The sequence below is a fragment of the Mastomys coucha genome, unplaced genomic scaffold (assembly GCF_008632895.1).
Source record: "Mastomys coucha isolate ucsf_1 unplaced genomic scaffold, UCSF_Mcou_1 pScaffold12, whole genome shotgun sequence".
In the NCBI taxonomy this organism is placed as follows: Eukaryota; Metazoa; Chordata; class Mammalia; order Rodentia; family Muridae; genus Mastomys; species Mastomys coucha.
The window spans coordinates 39,775,372-39,792,852 of NW_022196894.1; the positions used below are offsets into that span (position 1 = coordinate 39,775,372).

General features: G+C 36.7%; 1 protein-coding gene across 5 annotated transcripts in view; it reads left to right on the forward strand.

The window, feature by feature from the left end:
* Window positions 1-17,481, forward strand: part of Lsamp (limbic system associated membrane protein) — a 2,132,018-nt gene that overhangs the window by 1,897,171 nt on the left and 217,366 nt on the right. For all 5 annotated transcript variants that reach the window (XM_031363885.1, XM_031363887.1, XM_031363888.1 and 2 more), the window contains one exon: window positions 4,398-4,523. In XM_031363885.1, coding sequence (XP_031219745.1) covers window positions 4,398-4,523 — 126 coding nt within the window. The remainder of the gene's footprint in view (window positions 1-4,397; window positions 4,524-17,481) is intronic.

Sequence of the window (17,481 nt, forward strand, 5' to 3'; positions counted from 1 at the left end):
TTTTCTTCATACTTTCTATGTTCTGTTCTGCCATGGAGATTATTATTTTTATTTTTTGATCATGAAGATTTAAAGATGTCAGGCAATCTTGGTAGTATACACTCTAACCCTTGGCACTGGAGAACCTTAGACAGAGCACAGAGTGAGATCCATTTAAACAAGCAAAACAACCCTCCTAAATATGAGAACCAACAGTCAAAAAAATTTAATAGAGAAGTAGATGACTAGAGGGGTAGCTATAGAAATGCTACTAAAGGTTGCATTTTGATGGGCAAAAATAAATAAATAAATAAATAAATAAATAAATAAATAAAAGTCAATGACACACACTTAAGTCTTAAGAATTGGTATAGAGTAGAAGTTTTCTTTGTTTTCCTGAACACCGCTTGAGCATCTACCATATTCCAAGTACCAGGACTCGGTAGGTAAGAAAACCTTCCACCTAGCTCTTAAAATGACTAAGATTATCAGGAAAGTCATCTAAAAGTTAGGATTCTGTGTTCTGTTGGAGAAGGAGTGTTGTGGCTTTCACTGGTTCTGTGAGAACATAGGAGCCAGTCTTTCGCCCAATAGGACTTCTTGAGCAGAGGAGGTATAGACAGAGGTGGAATAAAAGTCAGAAGACAGGCTTTCCAGATGAAGCCCCTGGAGGATATAGGCCTCCTACATTAAAAAAAACAAAACAAAACACACACAACAAACAAGGTCCCTCTGTACAGAAGTACCAGAATGCTCAATGTGCTGGTGTAAAGGACACCTGTTCCAAGAATCAAAAGTTGTTTAGATCTAACTTCTAATTTGGAAGATGCAGTACAAAGGGAGAAGGAAATGAAGTTGGAGAGATATGCAAGAAATAATGAGAATGAGCTCTGAAGTACAGTAAGACACTGGGATCTAATTCTGAAGACAATATCAATCAAGGGATATTATGCTCACTTATAGTTTACAAATGTTTTCCTGTGCTGTGGAAAATGTATGATGATCAACATGGGGAGAAGGCTAGTATCACAGAGCCAGACTTAACTGATTTCCAATAATTCAAACCCTCCACAACCAAAAGAAAGGACAGGAGGAGGAAAAGGCAGAAAAAGAGAAGGAGAGGAAGAAAATGTTGATGTCTGAAATAAGGCTGAGAGGAGTAAAGCAAGGCAGTAATGCAGGAATGGGAGATAGTCAATTCCTATGGGGCAATGAAAGAAAGTATTGTCAAAAGAAATGATTTGAGGGTTTTGATTGGTTGGTTGGTTGGTTGGTTGGTTGGTTGGGGTTTGCCCAAGTATCTCTTTTATGCTTAAAAAAACAGGAAGCATCTCTTTGCATAAGATTCACTAAATGATAGAGCACCAGTATTTAATGAGAAAGTAGATGGAACTATAACATATATGTGATACAGGCAATGGAGATGTGAATCAGTCAAAAACATGGACATAAAAATGTTAATAGAAATCTGCGCTAGAGTCGCTTCCCTTCTGATGTGAAGTCATCAATGATATGACTTTCATATCTAAAGTGACAAAGTGGGTAAGATCACTCAAATGGGCAAACTGACAGGGCAAATGGGAAATCAGCCAAACCCTTAAAGACAGGCTTTGAATAAGAATAAGATGGTCCCCAAAATTATTATCACCAGAAGTATAGGAAGAAAGTCTATTGAGTTTGTTGTCTTGGAACCCAAGAACAGATAATTCAGGAAGAGACTAATATCAATAAATTAAATATTTCAGGAAAAATAGTATTACAAGTGAAAACAATGTGAGCTTTGGAAAGCTTCACTGGAGAAGTTTTATTTAATGTATAAAATGCTCATCATGTTTAAGGTAGAAGTCGGATTGAGGTAATGATGTAATATCATATAATTGCTGAAAAAATTGTAATATTAAGTTAGAAAGTTAGTAAAAGTAATTTTTTTGGAGAATAAAATATTATATCACATGCACACTCTTACAGGAAGTTCCTGATATAAATCAATGAGGTGAGACCCATAGGAAGTGACAGAAATGCAAGCATAATGCAGCAATGCAATAGGATCTATTTCTTAATGTTCAGCACAAATGTTGAGGCATCCCCATCCCTGGTATTCCAGACTTGAGCTAACTCACCTTAATCATGACAGTCGGTATGGGTATGATTTGATTATTAAAACATGACCCTGATCAATTACTGTAAATTTACATTTTAGTTTATATGTATTTGCCCAAGTGCCTTAACTAACATAACAAAGGAGTGCAAAGTCCTTAATATAGATTGATATATATGTATATATGTGTGATATATTATATATATGATAATTTTATTATGAGTAATATTATCTGGCAGTAATACTAATAATGGATGTTTTTAAAGTTTGTGTGCTTTCATATAACAAATTGGATTGCCCCACATTTGGTTGAAAAAACATTTACATATATGTCTTACATTTTGTTGCAACGCAGATGTAATGGTAATGGGAGTTCATCTGGTATCTTTAACTGCTACAGAGCTTCCTGTTACAAGCTTGGGATAATTGAGAAATTGCTAAAAGCAGTTACATTTTGCTCATTTGTGTACTATCGTTGATTATTTGTATCATACTTGGGGGCATTATTAAACAAAAGAACATTTAAGCACTCAGGAATTCTGAGATGTAAGGTCAGCTGTTGTTCTTGATGGGATCACTTTTGACAAGTTATTATTCTTCTCTGCTCCTCGGGATCTTGCTTATCAATTGGGTATGACCTTTCAGGTTCTTATCCTGTGTCTGCATTGCAAGTTACTGAATAAATCCAGGAAAACAATCCTTAACTACAGGCACTAATGGAGAAATACAATCTCAAGTGAGACTGATAAAGATGGGAATCAACTGTAGTCCACTGTCAGTAGCTTTGACTCCAAGTCATCACTTTTTTTTCTTTACTTATTTTTTAAATTTTAATATAGAAACTTTATTTCACAATAAATATATATAACATTGCTTTTCATCCAGAGGCCATATAGCATGTCTTTGTCCGAGGCACACTAAGGTCACGAAGGCGCTCCATCAGCATCCTTCTCATGGCATACGGAACTTCTCAGAGTTGCTTTCCTAAGTAGCATCGGTGTCTCCCTCAAGACTGCCGTGTAGTTGTTTCTTTAAGCAGAAAACGTTCCAGCTGGGCAAGAACACAGTGTCCATGATGGGCAAGATGAGTGGCAAGGAACAAGGCTCTTTGATTACTAGAGCTCCTTTTCTTGTCCTCCTCCCTCAGACGTATACTTTCGCAGCTACCACAGAGGCAGTTGAGTTTAAATAGAGAGGGAAAAAAAAGGAGAGTCACAATCTACCCTAAGCCTCGCTATTTGTAATCACTGTGTGGCTTCGGTGATGAAATTTGTGAGTAATTCACTTCCCACACTCCCCAGCAAAGCCCACCGGAGTGGAATCTAACGTCACCACCCTGGACGCTAATGAAGGAGGCCAGGCGGCAGTACTGCTTGCCTTTGGGGACTCATTTTTCACATCACCAAAAAGTAATTTCTGTCCTTTTCAGCCATCTGGTTGACTGGATTGTGAAGATGAAATTCTGTTCAAGGAGTGTTTTAAGAGTGGAGTCTGCTGGGATTCACATTTCTTTTCTGCTTTCACTTACTCACATCTGTGCCTCGGTTGCTTACCTATAGATAAATCCCTTATAGGACACCAGGTCTTTATTATACGAAATGTTATTTCTAAAGTGTACTACACATCATGGTAGATATATGGTTAGCTTATTCAATTGTTAAGAGTATTATTAATGGTAGCATTAAAATAAATGCTGTGGTATGGTTATTAAAGTCTATTTATTTAATTTAATACCTGTTAATTTAGTTTATATAATCTAATTTGTTGTACTATATGCAGGATATAGTATATATAAAACTTTATATGTAGAAGATTTCTATTTTATTGATTATCTCAGGTATTTTACATGTGGATACCACATTTTAATAGCACAATGCTCTGATTTTACATTAAATATCAATTGTTCCTTTCTTTGCATATGGAGGTTGTGTTATAATCTTCCTTATATATGAAATAATGAGTCCAAGTGATGGTGATAAGATCAGTTATTTTAGAATTGTTAAGAATGTGCATACCTTCTAATTTGTCCTGACCAGAAAGGATCTAATACAGTTTCATTATACACATCGTAAGCACTTCCTAACACTCAGCTGGCCATAGTGTGGAGTACGTTCTCCTTACAGATGCTTAAAGACTTCTAGAGCAATTTGGAGAGCAACTATTAAATGTAGGAATTGAAAGTACCGTGGCTACTTAGCAAGAAATTTCAAATTTACTAATAATGTCTGAAATGTAGCAAAGTTGCTTGTATAGATCACTGCTGCAGTTTGCTTCTGCTGACATGATTATGATTCTGTTTTCCACTTCCTTCCATCTACAGTTCCACCAAAGATCTCCAACATCTCCTCGGATGTCACTGTGAATGAGGGCAGCAATGTAACCTTGGTCTGCATGGCCAATGGGCGCCCTGAACCTGTTATCACCTGGAGACACCTTACACCACTCGGTAAGCAACTGGCTACACTCTAAGATAACACATAATATTTAAGGTTCTATTGGATCAAAAGGGCAAATGTACATCCCTTTATTGAAACTCAGAAAAACTGAAGTATAAATGTTGTGTAGAGTTCCCATAATTTTGGCTTATGTTCATTTCTTTAAGTAACTTAGTAATCTATCTATCTATCTATCTATCTATCTATCTATCTATCTATCTATCTATCTATCTCATCTATCTACCCTATGCATGAATAAGGATATATAAAATTGCCATTCAGAATAGGTTAACCCTCAAAGGAACAACTATATGAACATTAAATAACGCAGATACATACATATATGCAATGTATATAACATTAACCATTAAAGAAAGAGACTATCAGCTTGAGGGCATGGGGTATGGGAGGGGCTGAAGAGATGAATGGATGGAGGGGAAGTAATTTATTTCAATTAAGACATTTTAAAAACTAGAGTATATTTCTAAAATTTATAGCGTGTTTATGGTTCATTGTCTTTGGGAAATGTTTTATATATACCATTTTATACCACTTTTAAAAGTCATTTTCAATCATAGTTTCCTATGGAGTTTCCTCCTTTGTGGTAGTACCATGTGAAGAAATTAGGAACAAAAATATCTCTGCTTCCTAAGTCCGGACTTGGCTTCTACCTCTGAGATGGTTGCCAGGAATGAAACAGGCTGTGGAAGTATGTCATTGAATCCAGATAACGATACCAATTCAGTTAAATTCATAATGGGACTTCCTCAGAGTGTGTTCTGCCCTCTTCCTGTCCATCCTTCTTCGCACTATCCTGCTCTTTTTAAGCATTTTACCTGATGATTCAGGATTAATTAGGTGTATTCTCCCTCATATTCAAATTATATTTTCTTACATGCAAAATTATGTTTTCAAATACCACAGTTTATATGTAATATACCCCTTTTTAATTATTCCAAAAAAAGTCTACCAAGTCAATTATAAATCAATTATAGGTAGATTATTCTTAGAAAATAATTTATTTTGGTAAAGAGTCTCACCTTTTAACTGGCGTTTGTGTGATAGTCTCTTTTAATTTCTCGATAAAAAATATCTAGACACTTAATTTCCAAGGTTACTGGCTTTGGAATGAACACATATAAAGCAAGGTGTACAATGAGACTCATCCTGAGACCACGGTAGTGTTTGATTACAGTGTTTCTAAATATTTCTTCATTTCTGTGGAAAGGTAATACAATAACTCCATTTGATATCATAGTCCAAACTAATTTCCAGGGAAAATTTGGCTCAATTTTGTAAAACTGCTCTTCTGTTTAGGCAAGTAGTCTTTTAGAGACCTCTATTCTCTTGAGAAAATTCTATTCAAACCTCATCCATATTCTGTATATTTCCTATCATTTATTAATAATAGACAAGAGCATCATAAGAGGTACTTATTTTGGTGTATCAATATCAAACACATCCCCTCACAGACTCACATTGTACCTCACATGGCAAGAACACACAGATAGTCATCTAGAACATGACTGTTTAGAGATTGCACACCTTTTTCTAGAAATAAATAAATTCTTCAGAGTACTTTCTTCCTGGAAAACTCACATCATACCCAATCTACTCTACCTACCTGGTACTAAATGTAACAATGGTGTCTTTGGTTACTGGCAAGTTAGCTTTAAAATATTGTCTTGTATTTAAATATTTTGACAAAGACATCTAAAATCATACTGTTTACTATAATGTTGTGGAAAATGTATTCAAAGCTTTCAACAGTTTGACTTTGAAAGGCCTCTTTCTGAAACTCAGCTCTTTATTGTCAGTATACCGTCTTGTCTATTCCAAAGCAATGGTTTATTTCTTGCAAACAAACCCACAGAACTCATATAAATTATCACAAACTCTTCATTGAATTGACTGTTGGTAGACACACCACCCAATTTATGACCAATCTGTTAAGGACATAAATTTTTATATATAAATTACAGATTCATAAAATTGATTTCAACACTCCACTTAGGTGTTTATGGCCTCGAATTCATACACAAACCACACTCCTGTTTTCATGAGATTACTTGTAACTTACCTCACCTTGTGTAATCAAATTTAAATTAATACAAATATTTTATTAATTTCTAATGTCATTCAAGGCCCAAGTGGTAGATTGAAAAATGAAAAAATGTAAGATTAAAGGAAGGAATTTATGATCATGCCATGATCAATAAGGAGCCATATTAAAAGAAAGACACGTCTTCTTTTGGTGCAATTTTGAGTAGGAAATAGTATTTTCAGGGCAAATTGTTCACTTGAGCCTCCAAATACTCCTCCTTTTGTCCCTGAATTTAGAAAAATTCTGAGATAGAGTCATCAAGATCTTTGCTAGTTTGTTGGCATGCTGTTACGTGTGACTATATCAAGTAGACTTTCATGAACAAAAATGCTTAATTTACAAAACCTACAAATACATTAATTTTTCCTTTAGATTACAAATGTATACTCCTCTACTTGAGACCATATCCAGAGACATAAGCAAAGATTTCCCAAAATCACGCTTAGTCCATAGGGTTTTGTATGAACCCTGAAAAGCATGGTTTCAGTGACAGTTCATTAAAACAAACAACAGGGTCCAGAGGCGTCCTCCATAGTAAAGACAGTATTTCATGTACTTCCAGGACTCTGTCTTTAAAACCACCTACAAACATTTGATGTACTCATAAGGATGCTCAAGAGTTAAATAACAAAGGTCAACACTTTATAGCCTGTGGACCTGGACCAGTTGTATACTCCCTGCCTGAAAGCAATAGTGGTTGTGGCATTTCCTGAATAGTTACCTAGTAATCAAAGGAATCCTGAATTTTACATACAAAACAAATATCTGAACTTCAGACTTGAGTACAAATGCATAAAGTTTTTTGCAAACACTGCTATGCTGAATTACTTGCATTTGATCCATGGCTTCCTTTGATCTAAAATAACATACTTTGGTAACAGCAACAAAAGTACTTAGTTTACAAAACCCAAAGTATATTAATTTTTTTCCCTTAGATTACAAAGTATACACCTCTGCTTAAGACCATAGCCGGAGACATAAGCAAAGATTTACCAAAGTCATGCTTAGTCTATAAGGCTTTCTGTGTATCCTATGTCAGGTTTCTTCTTTGTTCCTCTATAGCTGTATATGCAGACTTTCTCTCTGGATCAAATTGTATACTTGTGCACTCAGAACAGCTCCTTCCTGTATTTCCACACTCAACATCAAATCATTCTTCTCCTTACAATGGTCATATATCACTTCCCAAGCTTGCTCTTTCATCTCTCACACAAAGCTTTAATAACCAAATACTCACTTGACTAAACAAGTCCTTCCTACTGAAAGGAGTGAGAACTAGATTTGTCTCCTTTTTTAGTGTGTGTGTGAGTGTGAGTATGTGTATGTATGTCTGAAATTTGGAAAAGGGTCATCATGGCAGCCAATCCAGTGCTACCATTTTTGGAGACATCTGAGAAAGAGACTTTCTCCCTGCGTGACAGCTGAGCAGCCTGCAAACCATTGCCATGTGATAGTGGAAATCTAGCTAGCTTTGTTCAATTATTAATTGTGCCTTTCACAGTACAGAGTGGAACTGCATTCCAGAGGAAATGTACCTGTGATTAGCTAGACCCCACGGGGGACACAGAGACCTGAAAGAAGAAAATGCCATGCAGGGAATCACAAATGTCTGATTACTTGTCATTTGATGTCATTGAAAATGGAGCAAGGGAGAAAAAAAATGAATGGTGTAATTTTTGAAAAGAATTTTAGCTTAATTCATTTCTTGTGTTTGAATGTTTTGATTAGATTATTTTGTTTCTCCTTCTTTTGATCCTTTCTCCACAAGTATACTGCAAACATTTCAAAGATACTGGAAGTATCGTGAACTTTCTATGTATTTAAAACCAAGACACCTCTCTCGAAAAAGAGACCAATCTTAAAATCCTGAATTGTTAAACTGATCTCATTTTTGAGTTTTTTATATCATCGAAATGAGTGTCACATATGTGGTTATTAAATGTGACCTATTTTTCCTTCTTAATTAAGCTAGACTTTCATAGCCCTGTGGTTGCTGGGGATTACTGCAGCTGACATGTATTGTGTACACTTTTGCTCCCCCTTCCTGATATATGCCACATTCATCATCACCATTGCATAGCTCTGCTTCTGGCTCTTTCTTCCACCTGTCATAAAGAAACCTTTCTCTTAAATTTGCCTCATGTGGTAAAATCAGGGGCGCTTGCTCAAGTTTGCAGAAAGCGCTGATATGCCTTCTGTTTCTACAAAGGTTTTTCACAATCTCAGTAGCTTTTTCTCACAAGAAATTTCAAAAAAGTCCGCTGAGGATTTCACCCCGTAGGCGAAGATCAATTCAGGCTAGACCATGTCATTTTCCTGATGAGCTAGAAGCAAAGTTTGACACCAATGGAGACAACAGAAATCTCACTTAAGAAATGTTTTACTACCTGGCTTTGGAAGAAACACAAAACATTAAACCAAGTCATTACTTGAAGTCAAATTCCAGAAGTACATGCTCCTAGTACTTCCTTTTTAAGATATTGTGTTACTTTAGTGATACCTCATATTTATCATAGAGAATATGTGTGATTTGTGGTTTAGGTTTTATAAAACTATTTCTCTACCTTCATCCTAGGGATCTTCCCAAGTGTCCACCAAGTGGAAATTGGTGGCATACAGGTGTAGAAGAGTCAAATCCATGAACTTTCTGGGTAAAGCCTGCTAATTCCACACTGACAACTCACAGCAGAATAGAGCTACAATATTGTCTGCAAAGGGCTTTTATGCCTTGCATTATTTATAATTAATAGTTCCATATTTCCTTAAAAAAACAAAATAAAGAAAAATAGTATAGGTTTTTTTTCAGTGTCTTACTAAAATATTGGTTCCCAGTTCTGTCTTCCATTAATACAGAATTGTGTTCAGATTCATCTTGCTCACCCACACACAACTTGCTCATTTGGTCAGAATTATTTCTAGAGTGCTTACTCTGTTTAAAAAAGAAAAAAAAAACACATTGATGTGTAAGGTAGACATGGTCCCTGAACAAATGAACCTTACAGTTCAACAAGAGAGTAGAGCATTAAGCTAATAATTGCATGAATAACCCTTTAATTAGATTCATACATTGTAAAAGAAAATTATGGCATTCAATAAGACCATAAAACAGGGCCATATAGCAAAATCTGCAGAGCCAGCAAAGCTGCCCTGAGGGGATATTATGCTGAGATTTCATAAATGAGTAGTACCTGTCTGAGAAAACAGGAAGAAAGAGTATCTTAGCCATACAACACAGCATATCCAAAGTCTTGGCATGATACTGCCTGGAGGGATTTAGATGAAGATCTGTATGTGAAACCATAATATCAATAGTGTCTGGTCATGCTACTTTCATGCTTAAATTCCTTGATTTGAAGAAACTCAATTTGAACTTGCTTCTTAATATTCTGTTTCTGACTCTAAAAAGGCATGAAGAAAATAAAGAGAAACCATACCCTTACTTATAAATATGCCATCAATCATCAATTGTATATATTATATTACATAATAGCATATATGATCACATGCACACAAACAAACACACATGCACACTGAAAGGGAGATTAGTAAAAGTAAGATGATAGGTCTAGATAAACACATTGCATTTATATACTGGTATATACTTTACTCTTATTCCCCATAAACAAGTACAAACTCATGGAATTCAGAAGCATATGGGCCAGAGGATTTGTGTTAAGAGATGGTCATAGGGTCAGTGATATGATTCGGTGTGTGCAAACAAACCTGGTGATCTAAACAAATCAATATTATCTACACAATGGAGGGATGGAGAGCAGATTCCCACAAGGTTTTTCTGATTTCCATGCCCACCCCAACCCAAGTATACTAAATGTAATCCTTTTGAAGAATTCATAACAAGGTAAATACTCTATGGGCTAGAAAGATGCAAGTGATCCTACCTCCTTTTTCTCTTTTTGACAGAGCAAGGGTTAATTTTTGATACTGTTTTGATTACTTTGTTAGTAACTGAATCCTTTCATCTTTCTGACATCACTGTCATAGTAGAGCCCAACCAATATTTGCCCCCTTTATTCATTAATTTTCTCATTGAATTACTTACTACTATTTCTCAATATAAAACATCCAAATTATTATTCTTCTTGTTTTCCAATATCCCAAGGCCTCTGGAATAAAATTCTAACCACTTAACAAGGTGTTAAAACCCTTATCCAATTGATGAATGTACCTCTGAATCACAAATCATTCAAATTTATGTAGTAGATTATACGACTTACATGTAAGAATATTTATTCCCTGTTCAGACTTCAGTTTTCTCCTTTACATGAGTGCTCACTTTGTATTCTTTACCCTTTTGCCAGCACAACATTCCAAAATGACTCTCCAAGAACACAGTATCATACAAGTTATAAGATGTCATCTTTTTCGTTATTCGTCTTTCTTTAGCTTGCAAGACTATTTTCTGTAAACATCACGTGTGTGCGTGTGTGTCCACATGCCATGGCATGCATGTGAAGGTCAGAGGACAGTTTGTGGGAGTCATTTTTCTCTTTCTGTAAGAGTTCTGGGGATTGAACTCATAGCAGCAGCAAGAGCCTTTACCTGTCAGCCATCTTATCAACCCTCCATAGTAAGATCTTGAAAAGTTTATGGGATATCCATTATCTATGTATCTATTCTCAAGATGCTACTCAACAGTGCCAAAGACTTATATACAGGTGGACACAGATTAAGCTGGAAACATTATGCAGGAATTACAAAACTACCCAAACTGATAATTTAATTAATTTCTTGCTGAAATGATTTGTGAAATTTCATGAAGTTCTCTGCCTACTTTCTATTTGCACTCTTTTTGCCTTGACTCACCCATATACATGACTATGTCTGACTTACCTCTTTACACTGTTGGCTAGGGAAGGTGCTCTGAAGTGAATACCCTTTGATGATGATATTATTATTATAGATTTATTTCTTTGTGTTAATGCATGTGAGTACATTTTAACTGTCTTTAGACACATCAGAAGAGAGAGGCCAATACAGATGTTTGTGATCCACCATGTAGTTGTATCTAGCTCAAAAGGAATAAGTGACCAAGAAATATCTGTAGGGTGAATAAGGGAAGTGCTTACTATGAGAAATGTCAGACTCATTGTTATTCCCTGCTAAAAGTTGAGAGTTAAAGACAGCTCCCCTGCCCTATAGTTCTGCTACACTGAATCTATCGATCTTTAAAATACAGGCCCTTCCTTACCTTTTAGCACTGTGGCATTTCTACCTCAGGTTTATCATGGTTGAGAAAGGACTTTTACCTTTGTCAACAACAATGTCAACACTGCCACTTCATTGAGCTGTACTGTATTGCTGGTGGGGTAGAGCAAGCTTTGAGGCCACAAACTAGCTAATGATCAAAATTACCTAGAGTAGAAATAATTGTCTCCTCCTATGAATTAATCTCCTGTGAGATCTAGGGTCTCGTGGAAGTCAAGCTCCTGTGACTCCGGTGATGGTCAGTTGACCTGAATGATCATCTCAAACACAGGAGTGCTAACACTGTAAGAGATGTGTGTGGAACTTTAATGTATTTGGAAAATATCTTGAGAAAATGATTAAAATGTGAATTCAAGTACAGTGGAGCTGAGCTGGGTGTGAAATTCTGTGTCTATAGAATGAGCACAACACAGGCAGAGCTACTGGAGCATCATTAAAATTCTTGTGACAAAGGAGGTTAAAGGGTACTGAGGTACATAAAGGAGCTACTGAGGTATATAAATAGCCTAGAAAAAGGCGCACCTTGTAAGTCTCAGGATACACAGACATACACACCCACCCACCCAGCCACCCACACGAAGTTGACTCAATATTGTTAAAACACCTCTTATTTTTTAACTTTTTGTTTCAACTAATACACTGGAGAGATGGTATAGAAAAATATTTTAAAATGTAGTTTTGAGAAATAGGATTATTTCTGCCTGTTAGAATGGGATACTGGTCATTAGAACTGACATCACCTTGGAGCTTTGTAGCAAATGTAGAAATGAAATAATAGTGGGTCTTAGCACAGACCACCCCAATCTGAATCTGTGGCCCATCAAAAGCCCCAGGTGGTTTAAATGAATATTTAACTTGGCAAAGCCCTGGGCTAGAGGAAAAGAATCTTCAAATTCAGAGAAAGCTGCTTCCTTAGCATCTAAACTGTAGAAATTCACACCCTGTTTGCACTTTCCTACTGAAGACATCCCAACTGGATCTTCACCCTGTTTTCCTCCAAATTCATCATTACAGGGAAAGAGAAGAAGAAAGGTTGCTATGGAATATGATACTATAGTTAGTGTTTGTCACTGGGACTATTGTCCTCTAATGTTCTACTTGCTACATCAGATGCTGCTGCTAACTATTGCAGGAAAAATATTAGTCTAGTGTATGAGGAAATGAAGTCTGAACGACAGTAGCCACTTTTCTCATCATCTTTTATAATAGCTTTATCTGCAAAATGTAGACAATAACGTGTGGCCTGCCCACCTCACAGGGCTGCTTGGAGGGATCAAAAGAGAGAATGAATATGAAAGGAGCCTGAAAAAATGGAAAGTTCTCCACAGATATAAAAGATTGAATGGGAGCACGATGTGGTGGAGAAGGGACAGAATTTGAATTTTGAAAGGCTGAGTTCAAGTCCATGCTGCCTACAATTTCATGGCTGGAGGAAGGAACTTTAGATGGCCTATGTCTCATCTACAAAATATGAATAACAGTTTACCTATCAATATTATTCTGTTGCTCCAAGTGTGATAATGCACATCAAGGTGATTTATTAATGATAAAAAGCATTACTCAACTACTTTCTATTGTTACCATCATTGTAGATGCTACAGAGTAAATTATAGACCTAAATTGCTGTGGTCATCTGGTTAGATAATAAAAAGAACTGATCTCAAAATCTTTGGTCACTTAGTTGATGACATAAGGAATGAAACCAGAGACTCTCGATATCTACAACAGAATTCCTTTTCTTTAAAGACTTATTTATTTGTTTGGACACACCAGAAAAGGGCATCATATTCCATTACAGATGGTTGTGAGCCACTGTGTGGTTGCTAGGAATTAAACTCAGAACCTCTAGAAGAGCAGTCAGTGCTCTTAACCACTGAGCCATCTCTCTAGCCCCCTACAACAGAATTCTCAACAGGATAGTCCCCACATCATCACCACCAGCAGCGAGGAAGAACTTGTTAGATATGTGTTACTAAACTCCATTCCAGATTCACCCAAATCAGAAAGTCTAGAAGTAGAACCCAACAATGTGGCCATTAATAAGCTTTCCAGGTCCTTTCAATACATGACGATTTTGGAAGACCCTGCCTCTCAAGATGAGACATCTTTCTGATGTAGTCAGAGCCATGAGCTATCTCTACCAATCACTGAGCTACTATAGGTACAGTTGTGATTCTTGTGTTTCAGTGACTGTGTTGGTGTGTGTATACACATACATATATAAAACTACTTGATATGTAAATTCACTGTCATATTTCTATCACCTTAGATGGGGGAGTTTGGAAGAAACACTGCATAGAATTTCCTGCTTTGTCTTTTTCTATCTACATTCTAATGATGTTTGAGACTAACATATCACTTAAAATGTGCACACATTTCTGAAATCCTCATCATTCGCTTGGCATATTCATTTGCAAGTCTCTCAGTACACTAAAGCTACAATTCATCCCAATAAAACTGAGAAATTTCAATAGGTAACTCAGATGGGGTCACAGCTGCACACAAAGACATGCCAATAAAAGCAATCTCTGTCATTTGAGATATAGTGAGAAACAACCTCCTTTGCTAGACAGACAGATAGACAGACAGACAGACAAAGAAACAGACAGACAGAGGAGAGAGAAGAGAGAAAAATAAGTTCCTTGTCACTTCTTTCTGTGACATTAACCTTCCTTTAATCAACCAAGAGTCAAATCAGGATTTTTTTCTCAGGTGGTCAACAATTCAAACACATGAGAAGCCATGGGAAGTCACACCTTTGCTAAACTGTGACTTTATCTTCTGTGGACTGAAGTGGTAAAATCTGATGAAGGAAAGAGCTTACAAAAAAATCCTTTAATAATTCAATGTGCAAATATCAATGCAAATCAGATCTAATTCTTCAAGGTATTCTAATAATAAAAGCTGAAATGTCAGTCTTTGAATGACATCATTCTTCCCAAAACATATATGTGTGTGTGTGTGTGTGTGTGTGTGTGTGTGTGTGTGTGTGTGTGTGTGTGTATCCTGGTCACTAAGGCTTTCAGCTGTTGGTAATATGTGGCAGAGAAAGCCAGGTAAAAAAATCAGGACAGTGACTTGGACTTCAGAGAGCAATCCTAGAAATGTGTCTAAGAACTCCACACTTCTTCACTTCCTAAAACAGGAAACTTGTTTGAAACTTTGAGAATATTACATATTTCCAACTTTTACCTTATAGTAAAAGTCAGCCCAGTGATCATGTGAGGTCAATTGCTTTAGACACAGAGGTATGCATGGGCAATTTAAGTCATTGGAATGTTGACCAGGTAACTTTGGCAGCTATCTGAGAGAAGACAGTCACACTGTTACATTGCAATCACCAGAGAAAGACAGACAGACAGACAGACAGACAGACAGACAGACAGAGACAGAGAGACAGAGAGAGACAGAGAAAGACAGAGAGAGACAGAGAGACAGAGAGACAGAGACAGAGAGACAGAGAGGAATAAACATTTTTGTATTAAAATAATTGCAGCAACTATGCTTACTTCCATATACTAATTACCATAAACCACCTACTTAAAGGAAATGAAATAAGCCCACTTATTTAAGAATAAAATCACTATAGCATTTGTTATCTGGGGCTGCCTTAATAAAATACTACAAAAACAGTAGAAATCCATGATCAGTTGCCAGCATGGTTGGATTTTGGTAGGAGTAATTTTGCTGGTTTGTCATCTCTCTAGAAGCCTAATCGCTGTTTTGTAACTTCAGAGACAGTAAACAAAGACTAAAGTCTGTGACATCTCTTTTTAAAGGGCAGTAATTCCTCCACAAGGTCCTCGCCTTCACCCTCATTCCTCTACAAAAGGTCCTACTTGCTGCTCTCCCACTGGGCACTAGTGATTCAACACATGGCCTTGGTGAGAATAATATTTAGTCCATGACAGATATCTGCTTTCATGGTGGTAACCACTTTATCTTCTTGCTCATCTGGCTTTCTCAGAGTTTGGTGTCCCACATCCACAATGTCATGTTTCCTTGGAACTGAATATATTCTGGAGACAAGTCTCCTAAACTCAGAATAATTAGTCTTAATGAGGAAACTAAATGAAAAGGGACTTAGCACCCTATCGCTTGTCGCCTCCCCGAGTCCAGCTGTCATATCAATAAGGCTAATCAAGAATAACTTCTCCATAATTTCAAAGAACCCATAGCACATTGAATTATCCTTGCAACACACCAAGGCCAGAGCTAAAGAAAAAAATATGGTTGGCATGTGTGTAAATAGCTATAACGTTCTCCTCCTTGGCAATGCTGATACTGACTACTGCGAGAGGAGAGAATTCCCCCGGGAACATTTCAGCATTCTAAGTTCTACACAGCAGGCTGACTCAGCTGCTGTGTCTCAGAGTAGATCTGAGGCTCTACTGAGCCAGAGTGCAATGTCACAAGCCTTTGAGAATATACGTGAATCTCCACTGTGCTCCACTCCTAGTCAATCGCATGGCTCTGCCAAGGAAATGTCTGGCAATAGGGATGCTCATCATCTTATTCTATCATGCTGTGTGAGACTTGGGTCACTGGTGATGGAAGGGTTATAAAGGCCTGCTATTGAGGCACATAAGACACGTGGTGGACCTACTTCCTCTTCCCTGGGCTTTCTTTCTTTGATTGGAGATCTATGCGGGATTTGTGTAAACAAAAACAATTACTCTGGCCTCTCCCATTACTATAGTACCTAGCCTAACCAGAACCATGGCCACTGTTACTATTACCATTCAAAACCAACTCAACTGCCTTCACTTACTTTGATGGAATGTCATGCCATCCATGGTGATGTACATCCATAATGCCTGATGGTGGTAGGAGATAGAAGCCAACTATCCCAGAGATATTTCTCAAAATTTTGTAACGTAGTCCCAACCCAAGCATAAGGTTCTATAAACAACCAGTTATGAATCACAAGTTAGGACCAGAGATCAATGCCAGGGATAATCCTTTGGTTTGATAAAGGACAAAGTAAAACCATCTTGTACCAGTAGACTCTTTAGGTGATTTGTCTCCTCGTTGATAATTTACAAGAAACAAATATGCAGCTAGACATGGTGGCAAATGCCCTTAATTTCAGCATTTGAGAGGCAGAGGTAGGCAGGTTTCTGCAAATTCCAGGCTAGTCAGGGAGACATAGTGTGACCCTATATCAAAATGTAAAAACTAAATATACAATAAATGGTATAAACATAGGTATATAAAAATATACTACATACATGTACATACATTTACTTAGATTATATATGCTTGACATTATTTTCATGAATTTGATGAAAAGGTCGTTTTTTCAAATTATAGAAATGATGAATATTCAACTGTGATACTATATCTGTTGGCATTGTTTGACTTTTTCGCCCTGAAAGCACAATAATTCCAAGTGTTTATTCTATTCCTGGGCTTGAAAGAAAACACTTTGAGATCATGCTACCCAGTGTATTGAAACCTTGAGTGGCAAGTGGAAATTTTTCAGTTTTTCAAAATAAATATTGTAATAACTTAAGATTCCTCAGTTTGGATTCAGGAGAAAGTAAAGTAACAAGACTTCATCCAGAGACCTAATTACTGTGATCAATCATATAGCTCTCTATAACAATGTTCATCAAATTATTTTGATATCTTCTCTG